General features: G+C 38.3%; 1 protein-coding gene across 2 annotated transcripts in view; it reads right to left on the reverse strand.

Moving 5' to 3' along the window:
- Positions 1-21,226, reverse strand: part of LOC125904248 (F-actin-uncapping protein LRRC16A) — an 83,255-nt gene that overhangs the window by 30,842 nt on the left and 31,187 nt on the right. Inside the window, exons 6-21 of one of the 2 annotated variants that reach the window (XM_049601531.1) lie at positions 14,258-14,355; positions 14,100-14,170; positions 13,536-13,609; positions 13,190-13,265; positions 12,152-12,240; positions 11,809-11,903; positions 8,564-8,650; positions 8,378-8,481; positions 8,069-8,146; positions 6,734-6,810; positions 6,452-6,556; positions 5,940-6,009; positions 3,819-3,900; positions 3,625-3,724; positions 2,408-2,462; positions 2,021-2,193 (exon numbers count right to left, since the gene is read on the reverse strand). In XM_049601531.1, the coding sequence (XP_049457488.1) occupies positions 2,021-2,193; positions 2,408-2,462; positions 3,625-3,724; positions 3,819-3,900; positions 5,940-6,009; positions 6,452-6,556; positions 6,734-6,810; positions 8,069-8,146; positions 8,378-8,481; positions 8,564-8,650; positions 11,809-11,903; positions 12,152-12,240; positions 13,190-13,265; positions 13,536-13,609; positions 14,100-14,170; positions 14,258-14,355 (1,434 nt within the window). Of the gene's footprint in view, positions 1-2,020; positions 2,194-2,407; positions 2,463-3,624; positions 3,725-3,818; positions 3,901-5,939; positions 6,010-6,451; positions 6,557-6,733; positions 6,811-8,068; positions 8,147-8,377; positions 8,482-8,563; positions 8,651-11,808; positions 11,904-12,151; positions 12,241-13,189; positions 13,266-13,535; positions 13,610-14,099; positions 14,171-14,257; positions 14,360-21,226 lie in introns of both variants that reach the window. The other variant, XM_049601533.1, reaches the window with a different exon arrangement.

The following is a 21,226-nucleotide window of genomic DNA, read 5'->3' on the forward strand; positions in this document are numbered from 1 at the left end:
ATATTTATTCCAACCAGAGAGAAAGATTGGATTTAGTGTCTACATGGTTATTATGTGCTAATATTTTCCTATGACACAATGGCCGCGTTTCCCAGTTAAGAGTGATCTTAAGACTTAAGAGCACAGTTAAGAACGTCTTAGCTAAGAAGGGTAGCTAAGATATGAGTGTTTCCCAGATGCGTTCTTAATGCCTTTCTTAGGATCGCTCTTTAAGAAGCTCTTAACAGGAGTTGTCCACTACTACAGTGCTGAAACTAAATCAATCGATGTCAGGCAAATCAATGTCAGCATAAGTCACACACAGCGCTGCTACCTAATGCACTAATTCCCTGCTGCTCATGTGTATGTGTGTTCTAATAATTCTAATGAAAAACCAAGATGATAGATATTTGTTAATGACCTATTTTCATGACGAAAACAAGACTACAACTAAATAAGAAGTAGTCTTGGTTAGAGAATCATGAGGAAATGTATTATATTTAAACAAAAATATGAAAGATGGATGAAAGGACAAATGAACTTAAGGACCTGCATTGTATCCTGACCACACTGTATCTTACTTGCGTTCATCAACGTTGTGTCTCTGCTAATGATCATCTTAACGTGACCAGTTCACAGAAGGACAAAACTGACAGATTTATGGTCTATATTAATCTACACTGAGAATCAGACAAAGCTAGGTATAAACTATGAAAACACACAGGCAGCATGCTGACAGTTGTAAAAGAGCTGGTGCACACACAAATACATTTACATATACGGTTTGGCTTTGTGCACGGCAACACTGTTGGTTAGCAGCGAGAAAATGCTGTAAAGCAGCCATGGTATCTCACACGTGTGATGTGGCAACGCCTTTATATAGAGTAGCGGGTGGAGCATCCCTTGATGAGGTTCCAGCTGTGCTCAATTACACCTGTCAGTTGCCTGATATCTGAATGCGGCAGCTTTGGAGGATGGATGTGTTTCTGTTGTGCCCTGACGCATTTTTTGGATGCGGTAAACTATCTCATATGTGCGTACAGATGTGGAATATGTGCGGACAAATTATGATAAATGATGATAAATTATGATTCATTTTAGTGTCCCTGATGTGTACAGCACATAGCCTACAGGAACACACTTGTTATTCATCATACTTATTTTTCTTCTGCCAGATTTCGGTGCGTAACTTGTGCCACAGCTTTGTGCGCACATAGGGTCTTCATAAAACATATAGATTCAAGATTCAAAGTGTTTATTGTCATATGCAAAGTAAGGACGCGCGTTTCCCTGCAGAATGAGATTTGTTCTTTTCTGTCACCAATTAATGCTAAACAATATAAATCTGAAGTATAAAATAGATCAAAATATATACGGTGCACACTGTTTTAACATCTCCTTGCTTAGTGTTTGCTACACAGAGTTGGTTTGTGTTGTCACCGCAGCATTTACAAGCGGACTAGATGAGATGCCTTGCGCAAGAAAGCTGCTCTTGATTGGTCAGAATTTCCATGCGGGAAAAATCCAGGGAGTAAACAAAACACTGAAGAAGAGTGCACTTGCAAGATAAATGCGACACTTTCTAATGTCACAATGGAGGGACAACTATGCAGGTTGATTTTAGTGCTGGTCATCGTGTAATATATTGCTGTCATTGTTCATTTTAGTCAAACCATACAGTTTGAAAATGAGGTGCGGCTCCAACTAGAAAACAATGTTTTGATGCATTGGATGTGCCGATTGTGCATATTAAGGCAGTACAGGAGGAGGTGCACATTAATAATCCTCCAGGACTGTAACATGCTCATGTTTAACCCAAACAATGTGTAATATGACTGCATTTGGTTTGGATCGCGGTCTGAACACGTTCTCACCACAAACAAACCGCACCACAGCAAACGAACTTGAGTTCGAGTAAACCAAACCAAACAGGGCAGGTGTGGAAAGCACTCTTAGAGTGACTTGACTCAGCTCTAACAGCTTCAGATCTTCACTTTTGTTAGTGAAGTTGGGTGCAAGATTATCCTGCTGCCTTGCTAACCTGAGTTTGGTGTTGATCTGCAGGGCTTTAGCCAGCATCTTGGCCCCCATGTCTCCCATGGCGTTCCCACTGATGTCCAATTTGGTCAGAGACGTGTTGCTGCCCAGTGCATTGAGGATGATGGAGAGGTCGGCCTTTAGCTTGGAATCAGCCAGGGACAGCGAGGTCAGTGGCTGCAGGGGAGACGGTTTTACAGGGATGTCTTTTATTGGATAATTTTATCCATTGTTATTTTAATTTAAATTTTATCAGTGTCTTATAAATGCTTCACAAAAGATGTTTAATAGCAGAGGTAACGGAAGGAGCAGGACAAAGACAGAGACCAGTATGAAAAGAAAGGAAAGAAAAGAGATTTTGACATGATGTGATGTTGTAAGTTTCACTCACTGATTCCTCCTCTTGAATCATGTGAACCAGGTTGTCCAGGACCTGAGACACATTTCTGAGAGAGACAATTAAAATGTGATTAACAGGGGTGGGCGATATGGCCCTAAAATGATATCACGATATTTCAGGTTATTTTTGCGATAAAAATATTCTTGCGAATATGACCAATTAGTAAAAAAAAATGTATTAGTAGTTTAAGAACAAGGAATTTCAACAAAATAAGTGATATAGTTTTACAGTTTGCCTTCAAATATTCAGTAAAACCTGAAGAAAAATGATCTCTCATTTCTTTAGTTTTTGAACAACGGCAGTAACTCAGAGTTAGATGCAGATTTTGTATACTATATTGATAGTACAACAAAATAAAATCTACCACAAATTACACATTTAAACAGCTCCCAAATACAAAAAATGTACCCTGGGATCTACATATATAAATCAACAGGTGATTGCCTTCTCTTTTAGCAAAATCCTAAATGAATGTTTTTCCACTTAGACCTTTATGCTCTGCCATTTCTCCTCTAATCATCACGCTGTAACCTGTGACAGGCAGTTATGCTACCATAACTATCGCACATTCACATATATGTAGTTTTTTTTTGAGGCACAAGCGTCACATAGATTTACATAACTCAAGGTTTATGACAAAATCAACTGACGACACATACTCCCGTGTGTGCATGGTGAGAGAGGAGAGGGACACTGTGCTGCTGCCAGAGGAGCCGCTGAATGAGTTTCCTGTGAGCTGTAAGTCGCTAGTGAATCTGAGAAGTCCGGTACTGTTCATAAAACACTCAGTACGCCACAGTTTATTCCATACCACTAAAGCTGCTCCTCTATTTGGAACTGCTGCAGAGTCGATAATGATTTCTCTTTCAGCCATGCTTGTTGTTGCCACGGGTAACAGTATGACGTCAATGTCAACAAGTCGAAATACTATGAGTATCATGATATGAATTTTTCATATCATAATGACAATTTTACAGATATTATCATGAATAATATAATGTCACACCTAGACTCACAAGTCAGTCTTTAGACGCTTATCAGAAGGCGGAGATCTCTGATTGTCTGGTGGCGAGACTATGTCACACCCAGAGTGATTAAGTGTCAGACCAATTCATTACTACATTTTTAATAGAAAATAAAACAAACAATCCAGCCAGAGAGAGCTGGAGTATGTTTTTTGACAGTGTGTACAGTCAGTTTGAACCCACTTGGACTTGATGTTGTTGAAGTTTTTGCCCAGTGAGAGGTGTCTGATGGAGCGGTTCTTGGCCAGCCAGACCAGCAGCGTGGTCAGATCCATGTCCAGACCTGAGAAAAAGGAGCAGCACAGAAACATAAACAGGTCCCCATCAAAGTCAATACAGCAGCGTCATAAATGTGTCTGAAATCCAAATGTCCTCACCATTGTCAGAAATATCCAGACTGGTGATGTTGGGAATCTCAGCCACACAACCCTCCAGGATCTGAGAGCCTCCCGAACGCAGCTGAGAGCAAAAGAACGTAAGATGTCATTATACTTATATTTGTTGAAATAATATATGAGTTAAAAGAAGAAACATATATAAAATAAAAATGCACATCATTTTGCAGCTTTTATTTTACTTTTTAATAATGAAATGCTCAATATTGGTTTGTTTATACAATCTATGTTTGCTGAGGACAAAGGACAACGGGATGATGATGTATGGACTAAAGCAAAACTGTATACTGTTGTGATGATAAAAACTGAATATGGCACAGAGAATTACACTGTATATAACTTGCACAGAGGGCAAAGATTTCTCTGTACTTAGCTGAGATCTGATATTTTACCTTTAACTGCTGAAACCGGACGGTGTGTTAATATGGAAGAAGAAAAGTGGATCTGTCCAGTGTGCCTTCTAAATGATACAGAAAATCATTTCTATTCTTCTCTACTGTCCTTTTTATTGACAAGTGTGTGATGCTTTCTTTTGTAAGACTCTACTCTTCCTGGGGTCCATACAAGCAAAAGTTATCTGGAGTAATTCTGGGAGAAGAGGAAAAAAGCACTTAACTGAGATAATCTGTAAATTTAATGTTTTTATTTAATCTTTATTTAACCAGAAAAACATCTAAAGATTAAAAATCTCTTTTTCAAGAGTGTCCTGGCCGAGACAGGCAGCAACATAAGTTACAGAAAGATAACAGAACAAAAATACAGAATAAAATGTACAGCTCTAAAACAAGAAATAAAAAAACACACAAAAAGATTACTACAAAGTGCTTTGAAATGGCCGAGAGGAACTGACTCTGAACGTACCCTCAGTACGGACGGTAAAACCATGTTCTCTGAATGGAGAGCAGAGCCATTTTCATTTTTTTTGCTTAATGTACGCAAATAAATATGCTGGAAGTAGGCCAAGAATAGCTTTGTAAACAAGAGAATGGCGATGAAGAAGTCTATGAAAATGTAGAGAGAGCCAGCCAACCTGAGCGTGCAATATACAGTGATGAGTAAGTGGCTTACAACTGGTAATAAATCTCAATGCACCATGATACACAGAGTCCAGAGCAAGGAAACACAGCTCAGACCTGGTGCTATCACCTAAAACCAAATTTATGGTCTTCCATAACTTCTTTGGGTTATTTAAATGTTTTGCGGTTCCATTTTCAAAATAAGCAGCCTTTGCTTTTTTATTGTGACTGTACATTGATAATGTAACTGCCTAAAAGCCAGCCAATCCTTAGCCTAGGCCAGTTTGCGCTCGTGCAAAACACATAGCTGGGATTATTTCTGCCTTTAACTCTGAATTTTTGGTAAGGAGCATGCTTATCAATAATTGCAGTAACACCATCAGAAAATAATTTGTAAGCAATTTCTACCTCTGATATGAGCTACTTCTCCTCCACTCAAATGAGGATCATGAAAAAACCTGTGCACATTTAAGTGTTTTAAATCTTGCTTACTAATAAAACGAGGTTTAGTTGTCGAGGATTTTGTGTAGCGCACAATGGCAATTACACAGAGATCATCTGCTTCCATATTTGCAAACCATATCAGTGAATATTTATGAGGACTGTTTGTTAAAATTAGATCAATTAAAGAAGATTTGTCAGGTTGTTTTAAGTGAGGTTTTACTGGCGCTTCAACAATCTGGAAAATATTTACAGAATTGCAATATGATTTTAACTCATCAGACACAGGTTGTAACCAGTTAATATTGAAATCCCCCAGTACAACAGTCTCATTAAAAGACCGGCCAGAAAATGTATTTAGTAGTTCCTCATGTTGACAGTTGAGTTGGGATATATATATATATATTTTTTAATGTGTATTTTTCTTTTACTTCTCTGCATGTTTGTTTTATAGGTGCAAGACTGGATAATGTTTGTAAATAAAGTAAATAAATAAATAAATAAATAGTGTTTTGTAATCCCAAGTGGGATGAGGCAAAGAATTGCTGGAACACTATTTTTGCATGTTTCAGCACGTTTGCTAAATGCTGAATTTGAACAGCGTTGGTGTGTTTAAACAGTACGCTGAGCTTCATGCCATTTTTACCTCACAGCAGCTGAGATCCAGAGACACGTCACTGAGGTTTGGGTTGCAGCCGAGCCCCAACAGCAACGCTCTGCAGACAGAAAAGCCAGAGACTATTCAGATGCTCAGTTTAACAGCAGTGTACAGAAAACAGCATCATTGCTGAAGCTTGATATTTAACTAAAAGGTTAAAAAAACAAGTCCTTCCTGTTTCTCAGACTGTGGCTGCATTGTTTGTTCATTTCTCTGCGCTACAATTTTGGTTGAGAAATTAATGTTTCCTTCTCTTTCATGGATTTCTCCCTGATGCAAAGTGGGGACTCCATAAAGAAGCCCCCCTCTCAATGAAACACTTTGAGCTTTCAGCTAACTGTTGTAATATTGCTATGCCATAAATACAGCCAGTTATTAAAGGGAAAATTCAGTGTGTGACAGTGTAAACCAAAATTAGAGAAAATGAAACTTTCACTTAGTTCACATCACTGAGTCTGAGTCTGCAGAGCGTCTTCAGGTTTCAGAGGAAATGTCCTCACTTGAGAGCCTCCAGAGGCAGCCTGGTCCCTGACAGACTGACTGAGCTCAGGGCCTGAGCGCTGCTGAAGAACTGCTTAAAGGACGATGGGATTTCTTTACACTTCCTGAGTGGGTGTGAAGAGAGACGGGTTAAAATCCACACTATATAGTACACTGTACAACTCAAACTGTTGGTTCACTTAATCAAACATGTAAACTTTAGATTATGTATCTGTAACATTACTAGAAATGTTCATGAGTTGTCTGTTGTTGGAAGGATGGGTGTGAGTTTAATATTTGACCTGTGAGAGAAGACGGACTTTGACATGTTAAGGACAGAAAGATGCTTCAACGATCCTCTGAGCAACGACGAACACACCTAAAAACACACAAAAACACAACTCAACTTAATGTGACAGTTCATACAAAAATAAAACATATATATTATTTCTCTTACCTGTAGTGGTGTTAATCAGTCTGGATAGTTATGGTGTGAGCTGCTAAGTTTTGGAGATAGTGGCTGCAGAGATGTCTGCCTTCTCTCCAATATAATGGAGCTAGAGGGTACTCAGCTTGTAGTACTCAAAACGGCAAAAAATACTTTTGAAAAACTCAACAGCAATGTCTTTTAAGATAATCCACAGACCTTTTTGTGAGCAGTGTCATGTAGGAACTATTTTCTTTCTACCAAACTATACCCACCAACTGTACACCACACAGAAGAAGGGTGGAGGACGACGGTGTTAACGTTTACATCTTGCGCTGTCACAAGCACGACCCTATCATCCATGAGTTCTGAGTTGTTGAGTTCTTTAAATGTATTTCTTCAAGCGAGTGCCATCTAGTTCCATTATATTGAAGGGAAGACAGACATTTCTACAGCCAATATCTCCAACATTCAGCAACTTACACCAAAACTATAGAGATTGATAAACAGCACTACAGGTAAATGGGGGTGATCTGTCCCTTCAACCTCTGATAGAATGTGTAGACATGGTGTTATTTACTTTGCCCTATTATTCCAACCAAACTAAGCAGTGCAGACAGATGTACATTTTTGAAATGTTAAACTTGTCTTTGCATCAACCCCCCAAAGTAGGTCTGCTCCATTATGACAAAGATCATTGTCACGATTGTTTAACACCATTACTGACTTCGCAAACATCATGTATTCAAAGAACTTAAAAAAACAAACAAACAGTGGATGTGCTTAAACTTTAATGTAAACTGAAACACAAATTACAAAAACAAATGTAAAAAAAAAAAAAAGACAAATGAAATAATATAAACATAACATGAAGAGGAGAGACACCGTGCTATTGATGGGAGAGCCGTGGAGACTGTGATTACTCTGAGCAGCATGCATGGTAATGAATTGCATTTATATGTGAACATGGTTGGCAACACTGAGGACACTGCTGTAAAGGGAAGGGGTACGCTGGATTTATAACACAAGGCAAAACGACCATCATTGCAAAACGGAACATGGCACAATAATCGTTTTATCTGGGTTACCTTGTATTCATAATGGTTGGAAGCCTAAATTGTAATTGAAAATAAAAATCAATTAATCATGCAGTCCTATAAACTTAAAATATGTGTAAGACTTTGTCTGTATGTGTATGAGCTGCTGTTACCTGCTCCAGAGAGCAGTCACTGTTGGACAGATCCAGAGTCTCCAGGCAGTTTGGGTGACTCAGGAAGCTGTGCAGGTTCTATGAAGGAAAAAACAAATTAGATATCTACGCAAACACATCACTGCTATAAGATGAAAACCTTAGATCTCCAAACAAAAAAAAAAAAAAAAAACTTGACTGAAAAAACACAAACTTGACTGTATCTTGAGTGCTGTCTATCTATAATTTTGTCCTGTGTTTTCTGAAATGCTGAAATAAACGGTAGGGTTGCAGTGGGGTGTGACAGAAGGAGAGGAGGAGGCTACGTACCAGCAGGTCGTCGCCTCTGAGCGAGTTTCCTGACAGGTCGAGGTGTGCGAGGGTGGAGGTGATGACTGGGTTGTTACAGAGCGCCTGACAGAGGCTGTTCACTCCTGCAGGAAACCACAAACTGTCTCCTGAAAAAAATACTCAGGATAATATTGAAGAACATTTTTGTTTTGTTTGTGTGTTCACCTTTAGGAGACATGGAGGTCCTGGAGAGGTTCAGGGACTTGAGGCCCATTGGCAGTTTGGCGAGTTGAGCACTCAGAGCAGAAACACCTGTAACACACATCCAGTCATTGAAGTTATCAGACTTCATAAAGTTGAGGGGCTCCAACGTGGCCACCAGAGGGTGCATGACTTCAACTAAGAGCCCCCTCAAGGTGTCTACAGATAAAACCAAATTAAATTTCAGACTTTTTAAAGACCTTTTTAATACCACTTTGTATGAAATTTAAGACCAAACCTGCAATGAAAACACATGTATCTCACATATTATATATATATATATATATATATATATATATATACATATCTAGTGTTGGCATTCAGCCAAAAGTTGTCCAGAGGTCAGATGATGCTGTTGTGGGCTGTTGATTCCCAACATCTGTGGTGACATCTTTGCTAGTAGTAGTGGAAAGACTAGAGTAGAAATGTTCAATTTCAGCCTGCTGGTGGGCTCTCATGCACTCCCTGTGCTTCCCACTCTGTATGTGTGATTCCACAGCTTTGATGCCCATTGTACCGAGTTTAAAACATCTCAGAGAAACTGCACAGCTTGCCTCATAGACATTTCCTGGCACCCGCTTGAACCACCATGAGAACTCATCATTCTCAAGCCTTTTTTCATTAAACTTGCATCTACCCACTTCAAGAATCTGAACAGGTAGCTGTTGTTTGACCTGTATTATGCTACTTCAATCCTCTCTGATGACAAAATACTGCTGGAAAAAAAATATTTTTCTTCTGTCTGTCCAGTGATTGTAACCAGTCATTAGGTCTGTCAGGGTGGAGAAATTTTCGCAGTCATGTGACCGAAAATATTAATATTAATTAAAAGAAAACTTAACTTAATTTTACTTTTTATGGACATTTAAGCCCCGTTTCCACCGAGCTGTACGGTGGCTGGTTTTGAGTGGCTGGTTTTGAGGCTCATGTAACCACTGTTCATACTGTGGAGAGTTTTATTAGTAAACTGTAACTATAAAATGAAAGGATGTTTTGCTGTCTCTTGCAGCAGCCAGAGTTGGAGAAAAAAAATAACTTAATTCACTGGGCCGACTGCTGGCGACTTTTAAGATGGAACATTTATTTGTAATGTTACTCAATGCATGAGGTGACGATATGAATCAATCAGCACACCTTAAATATTCCATATGACAACTTTGACCATCACTTTAGTTTTTATATGACATGCACTTTTAGCAATGAGTGAGTCTTCAAGCGTTTATATATAAGAATTTCGGCCGGGTTATCTGAACTGCATATATTCTATTCCTCACTCTGAGACAAAAAGGGTCGCGTATTGTCGGGCAATGGCAACACTGAACCCCTGAGCTTGCCTGAGAGGGACTAAATGCACAAGCCCAATATTTTTGAATATCCGATGGAGAGAGACTTTCACTGCAGCCTGTTTTATTTTGTTCTGAAAATGTCGGCATGCAGCCTCGTTCTGTGGACGGTAAACGAGGTGCAGACTTCCATCTGTGTCACCGATAATGAGGAAATACAGCGAGTGCTGGACAGAGCAGTGAGTGACAACAACCTCACTCACATTCTGGTCGACAGCTGCCTCGATTAGTTAATTATGTTGTGTTCTTGTGTGACTTTGGTGTTTTAAAGGGTTAGTTCAGAATCACCAAAGACACACAATAAAACAAATTAACTGATCTGGTCAGCAGTAGACCACAATATTAATGTAATTATTAAATTATATATTTGGGCGGGGCAACACAACAGTTTGAGTTGAAGGCCTGTGAAAGAAGAGTATCAGTAACATTGTTAACGCTCTGCTACATTACAGAGAAATACAAAACTGTACTAAAGAACCTTCATTAATATAGGCCTATATTTTATCTACAAGTGCACGTCACACACTGAGCGAGCCGCCTGTTAATGATGCTGTCGGCAAAGCAGTAATGAATGTGCTAAGTGGCTAATGGGCATATAGCTACTTCCATGTTTCAGATGACACATCATGTTTGTAGTTGACCAATGAAGATGAGTTTACATATCACCTTGGGTTCATCCTTCACCTTCTCAAAATGATCCCACACTTTGGATTTCCTGCCCGACATGTTATTAACTAGCCTGTGGAATAACCACAGGTACCAGCCCTGGAAATTAACATGACTCCTGTCTGACTGCTGAATGTGGCCACTTCCAGTGTCTGTCCTTTCAAAATGAATTCCCACATGGTCCAGTCATATAGGTTTAGGCACAGCTCCTAACAGAGTTTCACGTGTTTTTTTTTTCTGCAACTAAATGACTAATGAAATCTTGCCAACTGAAGAACTTTCTGTTCGACTAACTGTTAGGGGCAGCCCTCGTACACTTAAACTGAAATAATTTTTTTTAGGTGGCTTATGTTAATTTATTATGCTGATCTGTTCTGTACGACATCTATTGCACGTCTGTCCGTCCTGGAAGAGGGATCCCTCCTCACTTGCTCTTCCTGAGGTTTCTACCGTTTTTTTCCCCCGTTAAAGGGGTTTTTTTGGGGAGTTTTTCCTTATCCGCTGCGAGGGTCTTAAGGACAGAGGGATGTCGTATGCTGTAAAGCCCTGTGAGGCAAACTGTGATTTGTGATATTGGGCTGTATAAATAAAACTGAATTGAATTAAATTATGTTTTACTGCTGTCCTTGACCACAGCAGTACAATGCTTAGCTTCCATGTGAGACTCCAGCCTTCTTCTCCAAAGTGGGAACATGCCGACTAGGGCTGCATGATATTGGAAAAAACTGACATTGCGATTTTTTTTTGCAATATATATTGCGATATTAAAAAATACAGGAATTTTCACCAGATGACTTAAACTAAGAAAATTAAAAAATGGTGGCGGGGCTTTTACTCACCACAACTGCAGAGGCTACCAGCTTCATTTGAAACAGACTACACTATAAAAGGGCCGTTATTTATTAATCTCTCTGTATCTTTATATTTTTATGTTCTGAAACATTTGTAGGAACTTGTGGAGGATACAGTGACGTGTATGTTTGTGTACGGTACTTCTGTACTGTTCTAAAGAAAGAGAAAGGCAGCCCTAATGCTGACTGACATCTTCTCTGGGTAATACACTGACTGTTTACAAGTACTTCCTACAAACCCTCTTCAAAAGATCAGAACAATCCCTTTAACAGAATCAGAGATATGCATGTTTTAGAAAGCGATAAGGTTACACAATAACAACAGCGTGCAGTGTGAGTGTGTTTTAACCTTTGTCCTCCAATGAGTTGTTGCTCAGGTTGAGTGTGTGCAGTGTGGAGGCGGGGTTGTGTGACAGAGCGCTGGCCATTTTCTGAGCAAAATCACTGAAGAGAAGAAACAAAACAACACAATCAGTGACGTTTATAGAGTGTTTAAGGTTGTCAAACTCGACGACCTCTCACCTTTCGTCAAGCTAACAAACATCTGATATCTTGAATGGACTTTGTGTCCTGCTGACAAACACTTAATTTAATGTTATTTGACTTTGATTCTGAGAATGCATTGATCAGGTTACTTAGAAAACGCATCCAGTGAGATTAATGCACATGGACATCAGCTCTTTTGTTTGAACCTTCTCAGTCCAGCGTTGTCCAGGACCAGCTCCTCCAGCCGGCTGGATCGAGCCACCACTCTGAAGATCTGCTCGCACACATCGGTCGACTGAAAGGCAGAAACACACATCACACACACAGGCCTTTGATTTTATTTGATCTCAGTGAGATTTTCAAGAGGCAAAAACAGAATTAGCTTAATGTATACTGTATTGCCAGGGATTTTTTGTTTAAGTGATTGGAGGTCATAGTTCACTCAGCAGTTGAGAATTTTTTGCGTCCCATCTGATCATATTTAATGGTTTCTACTAATGTTGTCATGATACCAGAATTTTAAACTTTATAACAATACTTGTATAAAAAAATGATACCAAATACCTCTATCGAAACCACAGTGAAAAGAAACAAGAATTACCGCCTCTGCGGCTGCACCGGTTTACATCTCTCACAGTTTACATCCATGTCTGCGAAAAAATGGATGCTTCACACACAGAAGATCTATACAATCAGCACATTTTATCCGATTAGACATCTGTGTGAAGTTCTGTCATAATTAGAATTTGAATTCTTGAATTATAGCCAAAAACATATTTCGTGAGGTCACACTGACCTTGAGCTTTCATCTTTGACCACCAAATTGTAATCAGCTTATTCTTCAGCCCAAGTGAATGTTTGTGCCAAAGAAATTTCATTAAGATGTTCTTGAGATATTATGTTCACAAGCATGGGACAGGCGGATGGAAGGCTAACACTGGCAAGGGCATAAAAAATCCTTAGCACACACAACAGTAAAATCTGTTTTTCTTCTTTTTTTTTTTAATCAAGAACCTGCACACAGTGCTGGTACAGAAAAAGTCACTGAACACATACCAACACATTTGTAATATATTAGCCTTAGGTACTTTCAGTTACTATCGAATGTATAATTAAAGGAGATTGTTTAAAACACGTATCAAAAATGAACTAAGTATCAACACTTTTCAAACCTTAGCTTTTTAATTTCACTGTTTTTCAAATAAAAAACAGACAGAGAGCAGAGTTGTTTGTATCAGTGTTACCAGTTTGTAGTCTTTGGCAGAGAGTTTAGTGAACCACTGGTTGTACTCTAGAGCTGCGATGATTGCCACCAGATCCCTGCAGAAAGAAAAACAAAACAGTTACAACTGTCAGACATTATATCCTAGAGTAGCAATACGAATAAACTTTTTTTATGCTGATTTTTTCAGAAAGTGTCATTTCGTGACGTTTAAAACATAACAATGAAACACAAAACAACACAGATTAAAATCTTTAATAAAATGTTTTGTATGATGTGTTGGTAAAACCAAATGATGCATACCAAAGGGTAAAATTGTTAGTCATCACCTTGGTCAGAATCATAGTTAAATTCGCATGATTACATACCTGTTCTCCAGATGGATGAAATCCTGCAGGTTGAGCTCTCTGGTGTCCTGAGTGAGATAGATAGTGTCCACATCCTGCAGGAGGGGAAGGTGACAACAGGTGAGATGAGAGGAAACAGCTCAGAATTTTACACATCTCAAATCAACAGCAGCAAAAAAGAATTAAAAAAAGACAATTAAAGCACAGATGGAGTTAAACTGGTGCAGCAACTGTCACAGAAAAAGTAGCAGCGAAAGGAATGGTGAGAAACAAAAAAAGAAACACAAGCAGATGAATAAAAAAAGAAGCAGAAGAAAAAAAACAAGAAGCAGAGGAACACAGGAGGACAAACTGAAGAAAATACATCACATGAGGAAGCAACAGAAACCCACACAGGGACACGAATATTAGAAACATAGGTAAAAATTTTGTGGAAAAAGAAGTTATTGTAGCAAGGAAAAAAGCTGGCGGTGTATCAAAAAAAGTGTAAAAAAAACAGTAAAAATCTCTTACTGCTGAAAAAACAGGAGACAGAACAAAATACATGAATAAAACAGAATAATGATTTCAGTGTAGAGCACAGACCCATTGGACCTCCTCTCTGTACGGCAGACCCAGGTGATCACACACACACCAGTACTGATGAGAAAAACCACCTGAAAAGAGTCAAGACAACAACTTTTAAAACTTAAATACAGTTTAAACATTTCATTAAACACATTTTTAACATTTTGGGGATTTACCGCAGGGTCCCAGATCTGCTGAGCCCTGTTCATCCCACAAGGCCTGGAGGGCCGCTGTTCTCTCTGGAGGCTTCAGACTCAACTTCCTCATCAACTTTCTTCCTTACAGAAAGAGGGAGGGAGAAGAAATTAAAATAATAATAATAATTTGTTAACTTTTAAGAACCTCTTAAATCTCAGAGAGGGAATCTTTGTGTATCTTCTCCTCTCACACAGGTTTCACAGACAAATAGATAGGAGAAGCATGGAAGCAGTGTCCAGAGAAAACCAGTAAAACTTACACAGGATATTTTTTTATTATCTGGCTTCCCTAACCCGTCACACTGGCTGACTGGATAACCGGTACTACGAAGCTGATCATCAACTAGTTCAGTCAACTCTGTGTTTTCCTATCCAGCCACAAGCCCATTCATATGAAAGAGGTGGGGGTGTTAATTGCGAGCGACATCATCAGAACCATGAATGAAGTACTTCATATCATATGACATGAAACGCTGAAGTACTTACCTGCAGGGACATTTTATCTATGGACCTTTATAGTTATCGGTGTGAAATGTAAATGATAGCCTGTAATCTTATAAGAGAAGATGTAGAAACACTGAAAATAAATTTTCAAAACTATTTAAAATCGTCCAAGATTCAAAATATGTGTAGGCATTATTATTATATATGAAATTAGTATAGAGTGAGTATTTTTGGCTATTTCGTTGGATGATGACGAAACTACTCTGAATGTGTCACATAGAACACTTGGAAGTGATGCCAGACTGTTTCTGCTACATAAGTAAAGGGCAGAAAAGTCGCCTAGTATTTATAATAACAGGAGCCAGTTAAAGTGTGTGGATTATTTAATTTTTTTCCCCTAGTTCTCATCACATGTTATTTTGAGCTGCAGTAATGGAATCAGAGTATAACTAGAATAACTGCCCCACAGTTGTTTGCCTCTGCATACCAGTCAAGTTTCACTCACAGTTTACATCCATGTCTGTAAAAACATGGATGTTTCACACACATCTTCCCTCCGACAGCACAGACGATCTATAACATCAGCACAGTTTTACCATTAGTGTCGCCAATTCAGTACCTAACCAAATGTGTCCCCCTCTGTTCCTGAGATATGATGTTGAGTATTGGCTTTTTTTTATGATGTCACAGTGAAGTTGACCTTCGTCTTTTTATCCTATTAGACATTTGTGTGAAGTTTTGTGATTTTTTTTTTTGCATACACATTCTTGAGTTATGGCCAAAATCATGTTTTGTGAGCTCACAGTAACCTTGTCCTTTTACCTTCAACCACAAATTTCAAATCAGTTTACTCTCCAGTCAAAGAGGACATTTGTGACAAGTTTAAAGAAATTCCACTGAGGCAAGAGTAAGACAGACAAGGTCACAATGACCTTGACCTTTGACTTATGACCACCAAAAACTAATTAGTTAAAAGTGGACATTTGTGCCTAAGAAGAAGAAAAAATGTTCTCAAGCTGCTCTTGAAATATTGCATTCACGAGAATTAGATGGACTCAAGGTCAGTTACATTGACCTTTGACCCTTAAACAACAAAATCAAAACAAAATACGTACATATGGACGTACATCATATGTACAGATGTACTGATGTACTGATGGACAAACCATAAACATAATGCCTCCAGCCACGGCTATCACCAGCGCAGAGGCATAAAGATAGCAACACTATCACTGCAGACTAAAATAAAGTTTGCATAAGTTAAAATCCTGCTAAAATCACATGTTTAGTGTTGTAAACAACCTTTCTGTCAGAAGCTCTATTTTCAAACCAGTGGAAATAGCTAGCCCTGGAACAATTAAATGATTCTACAGACCTATAATAACATATAGGCAACTCTTTTTTACCTTAAACTAAGGACTTTTGTCCATGTCAGGACACATTTTCTTCAGTAATCTGATTGGTCAAAGGTCGGGGTGTTGACGGGCTGTGATCCAAAACTCTGACCATAAATTAAGCTGTTCAAGCTGACACAGTGATTTATCTCTGTAGAAAGAGAACCAGGTACATAGTAGTAAAATCCCAGAGTTAATCCTGAAGTTACTTCACTAGCTCCAAATCCTGCTTCATAGTACAGGACTCTGAAAGTAGCAAAAGACAATCAACCAGTCAATATACAGATTGTCTTCATTAACTGATTAGTACTCATAGTGCCTCTCGGCGAGGGCAACACTGGCCCCCAAGGGGGGGTTCATATATTGTCACCGGGGTGCTGGATTCAATATTTTTGACAAGGGGAGCATTGAGGTGTTCTTGGGGATTGTTTGTGTGCTTCTGCCTCTTAATGCCTGTTTAGTCCTACATGCACATTTTCACAGTTTTATAATTAGCCTTTCTTTTACACAGTCATACGACATGTGGGGTATGCTCTGAATGTGCACAAATTGTTAACCATAAGCAGAAATCTTACTGTAACACAGATGAGACATTAAAGCCACAGTGTGTAAGAATTTCTCCCATCTAACGTTGAAATCATATATTGCATTCAAATGGATAGCGCACTCTAACGCCTCACTGTTTGTAATGCGTATTGCAACAACGGTAGCTGCTGTGTACCAAAAAGCTATGATAACATTGATGAATCCATGTCATCCAATACTTCATGAAGTATTCATTCAGGCTCCTTCACAGACACACGCGACGCAAGTTGACAAACCCCCTCCTCACCATGCTGGCTGTGTTTACAAGGTAGGACTGTTGGGGTGGGTGTAAATCTAAACAAACCAATCATGTCTTGTCTTTTGCCAACTGACAAGTGGCTCAACCTCACACACCTAAACAGGTAAAGATAGCACGCACATCCCAAAAGACTTAATGCTGGGTGCTGGACCAAAAAGTAAGAATGAAATAAAAGATAAAGTCCGCACACCAGAAGCTGCTCCTTGAAGAATTTATTCAAAGTTTATTTGAGCCTGAAACGTTACATTGAATAAATTCTTCAAGGACCAGCTTCTGGTTTGTGGACTTTATCTTTTATTTCAACCTCACACACCTCATCATCATTTCTGCAAAGCTGACCGTGAAGCTCGTGCTGCTGCGTGGCCGAAGATGGAGCAAGCCAGAGCTGCTGGGAAGAATGTGTACTACAGAGGACATGTGGGGTACATCAGTGGCTTTAGGGTCTACACATTACAAAATGTGTCATACACTCTCAGTTAAATAAGAGTCTCTTGAAAGGCTCCAGGTTTAAAATGTTCTCACATTTCTCAGGTTTTCTACTTTGATAGGTTATAAGCTAAATATGTTTATTACATGCTGCTGTTCGAAACGAAAGTAGTTCTGAAAAGTTCAGCACTTTATGTGGACCACAGTTTAAAGGTCGTGCGAGAGGTAAATAATATAACTTAAAAGGTGCACTATTTTTCCGAAATCATATTCTACCACTTACCTCCCTTATCAGTGCTGTTTACATTCATAAGTTCATTAAACCACTTACTACAGAAGGACACGAAGATTTGTTTTCCAACTATTATAAAACTCAGTAGTGTTGGATTGGGGCAGTATATTAGTGCTTAATTCCAAAACTTAACGTCCATACCTTCCTTCTTTTATGTCTTTTTTCAATTCTAAGTTCTCCTTTGTTTCACTTAATGCTAGGGGTCTGAGAGATTCTATTAAAAGAAAATCAACCTTCCTTTTTTGCAAAAATGAAAAAGTGCAATGTTATCTCTTGCAAGACACATTCAAATGACATGGATGAAAAATTATGGTCAAATCAATGGGGTGTAAAAAAATTCTCTTTAGTTATGGCACAACTAGATCCGCAGGTGTCGCCATACTATTAAACAGCTTCCCTGGGAAAGTTTTGATTACAAATAGAGACGCTTTAGGTCACTGGATACTATGTGTTCTTGAAGCTAATGATGACTTTCTGACTCTTGGAAACATTTATGGGTATAATAACCCTAACCAAAACAAAAGTATGTTTTCTGAAATTACAAAAACAATTAAGGCCCTATGTCAAAGGTATCCTCCTGAAAACCTTATTTTTAGTGGTGATTACAACATGGTGTTGGACGAATGGCTTGCTAGATCTCCATCCAAATACCAGAGACACTTTTACAATCCTGTGTTACTTGATTTTTGTAGTGTGTTTAACCTAAAAGATGTATGGCGATCTGATGATCCTGATACCCAAATCTACACATGGTTCAAACCTGATGGCTCAGTCAAATCCAGAATTGATTTTTGGTTAGTGTCAGATAATAGGCCTGGGCTGGATCCAACTTCCACAATTTCTGCTGCATCTTTAACAGATCACTGTATGGTTAAACTTAATTTTATGTCCACAAACAAATGCTTTAAAAAAGGTTTTGGGAAATTTAATTCAAACCTCCTGAAAAGTGAGTGTTTCTGCCAAGAAATTATTACAACGGTCAATAATATAACAACAGATTCAAACCTCGCAACTTATAGAAACAAATGGGAGTATCTAAAATACAAAGTACGCCAGATTTCTATTTCAAATAGCAAAATATTGAGCAGGGAAAGTAAGGAAAAAAAGATGGAAATCATCACAGAAATAACTGGTATCTGTAATAAATCCTCTCTAAATGAGAACAGCCAACAAAAACTTATACTCTTGCAATCTTCATTGTCAACATCAACATCAACATTTATCTTTCTAAAGCCGAAGGAGCATATATTAGATCAAGAGCGAAATGGATAGAAGAGGGAGAGAGGAGTTCTGCGTACTTTTGTAGATTGGAAAAAAGGAGACAAGAACGAAATGCAATAAGAACACTACTGATAGATAATCAAGAATGTACTGACCCAGATTTAATTTCCAAGGAAATCCTCAAATTGTACAGTGAACTGTACTCCTTTTCTTATTCATCCTCAGAAGCTGATGCTTTCTTTGAGCGTATTAAAAAGTGGATCCCCAGAATTGATGAGTGTTTCAAAAGCATATACGAGGCTGAGATAAGTATGGATGAAGTGGAAAAAGCCATGAAATGTTTAACATTAGACAAATCCCCAGGTTCAGATGGTCTAACAAGCAACTTCTATAGACATTTCTGGGTACATCTTAAAGACATCATTTTTTGTACGTTAAAAGAAATATCTGAATCTCACATTCTTCCAACTATATGAAGCAGGGGTTGATCACTCTCATCCCTAAGCCTGGTAAAGATTCCAAATTAATTGACAATCTTAGACCCATAACCTTGCTCAATACTGAAAATTTTAACACACATTTATGCAAACAGACTGAAATCTGGTATCACACAAATTACCTCAGATACACAATCTGGTTTTAAAGGCCGATCAGTTCATAATAATATACGGCTTGTGATTGACCTGCTGGAATACAACCATCTAACTGAAGAAGAAGGTTTTATTTTATTTTTAGATTTTTTTTTAAAGCGTTCAGTACAGTCGAACATAAGTTTATTTTTAGCTATTTGATTTGGAGAAAACTTTATGAACATGATTAAACTTCTTTATAGTACAGTCATACTATCAAACATCAATCAATCAGTTTTATGTATAAAACCCAATATCACAAATCACAGTTTGCCTCACAGGGCTTTACAGCATACGACATCCCTCTGTCCTTAAGACCCTCACAGCGGATAAGGAAAAACTCCCCAAAAAACCCTTTAACGGGGAAAAAAACGGTAGAAACCTCAGGAAGAGCAACTGAGGAGGGATCCCTCTTCCAGGACGGACAGACGTGCAATAGATGTCGTACAGAACAGATCAACATGATACATTAACAGTAATCCATATGACACAATGAGACAGAAAGAGAGACAGAGACAGAGAGAGACGCAGGACAGACGGCAATGATAATAGCTTACAACAACCTTGATGAAAGTAATAATATAATATAATATAATATAATATAATATAATACTACCACAAGGAACATGTCCTAGATTCTCAGTTAATAAAGGAATTAAGCAAGGACGTTCCATCTCTCCCTTATTTATCGCAGCAGCAGAAATGCTTTCAATTCTTATAAAAAACACAGATTTTGAAAATTAGGCAAACAACTGGCAATTAGCCAACTGGCTGACGACACAACCACATTCATGAAAAATACTGAATAAATCCCCAAAGTCCTTAATACAATTAATTTCTTTTCCAAGGCATCTGGCTTAAAATTAAACCTTAAAAAGTGTGAATTATTACCAATCCATAATTCCCCTCTAACAACAATTCATTCATTCACCTGTTAAATCAACCGTTAAATACTTAGGCATACACATTACTGAGGACATTAACACTCTAGATAACCTCAACATTTGGAATACTTTAGATAAATGCAGAACATATGTGGTCCCAAAGAGACATCTCTATTATTCGTCGAATTTTCCTCACAAAAATGGAATGCCTCTCAAGATTCATTTACCCAGCCTATTCGCTATCACTCTCTAAAAGTGCAATAAAGACTATAAACCAAGCAAACTTCAATTATATATGGAACAGGAAAACACACTACATCAGAAAAGGAATTATGGTTAAAGGATACGAGGACGGAGGTCTTAAAGCCATCAATATTGATTGTATTAATGGCACCATGAAAATTAATTGGCTAAGATCCTTGTTAAGAGATGAAAATAGCCAATGGTTCCACATCCCAAACCATATTTTTATGAGTTTAGGAGGCATTAACTTTCTCCTTAGACGTGCCTTTGATCTTAAAAGGCTCACCATCAAATTACCTGCCTTCCATCAACAGGTTTTACTATACTGGAAAATGATTTTCAAGCATAATTTTAGTCCTCATTAGGGCTGCCACGATTAGTTGACTAATCGGTGACTAATCGACTATTAAAATAATCGGTGACTATTTTAGTAGTCGACTAATCGGTTTGAGTCAATTTTCATAGAAAAGTACTATAAAAGTACCCAAAATACTCTTATTGCAGCTTCTTACGTTGAAATATTGGCAGCTTTACACACTCTCCCATGACCGTGAACTAAAACCCTTCGGCG

The sequence above is a fragment of the Epinephelus fuscoguttatus genome, linkage group LG17, assembly GCF_011397635.1.
Source record: "Epinephelus fuscoguttatus linkage group LG17, E.fuscoguttatus.final_Chr_v1".
Lineage (NCBI taxonomy): Eukaryota > Metazoa > Chordata > Actinopteri > Perciformes > Serranidae > Epinephelus > Epinephelus fuscoguttatus.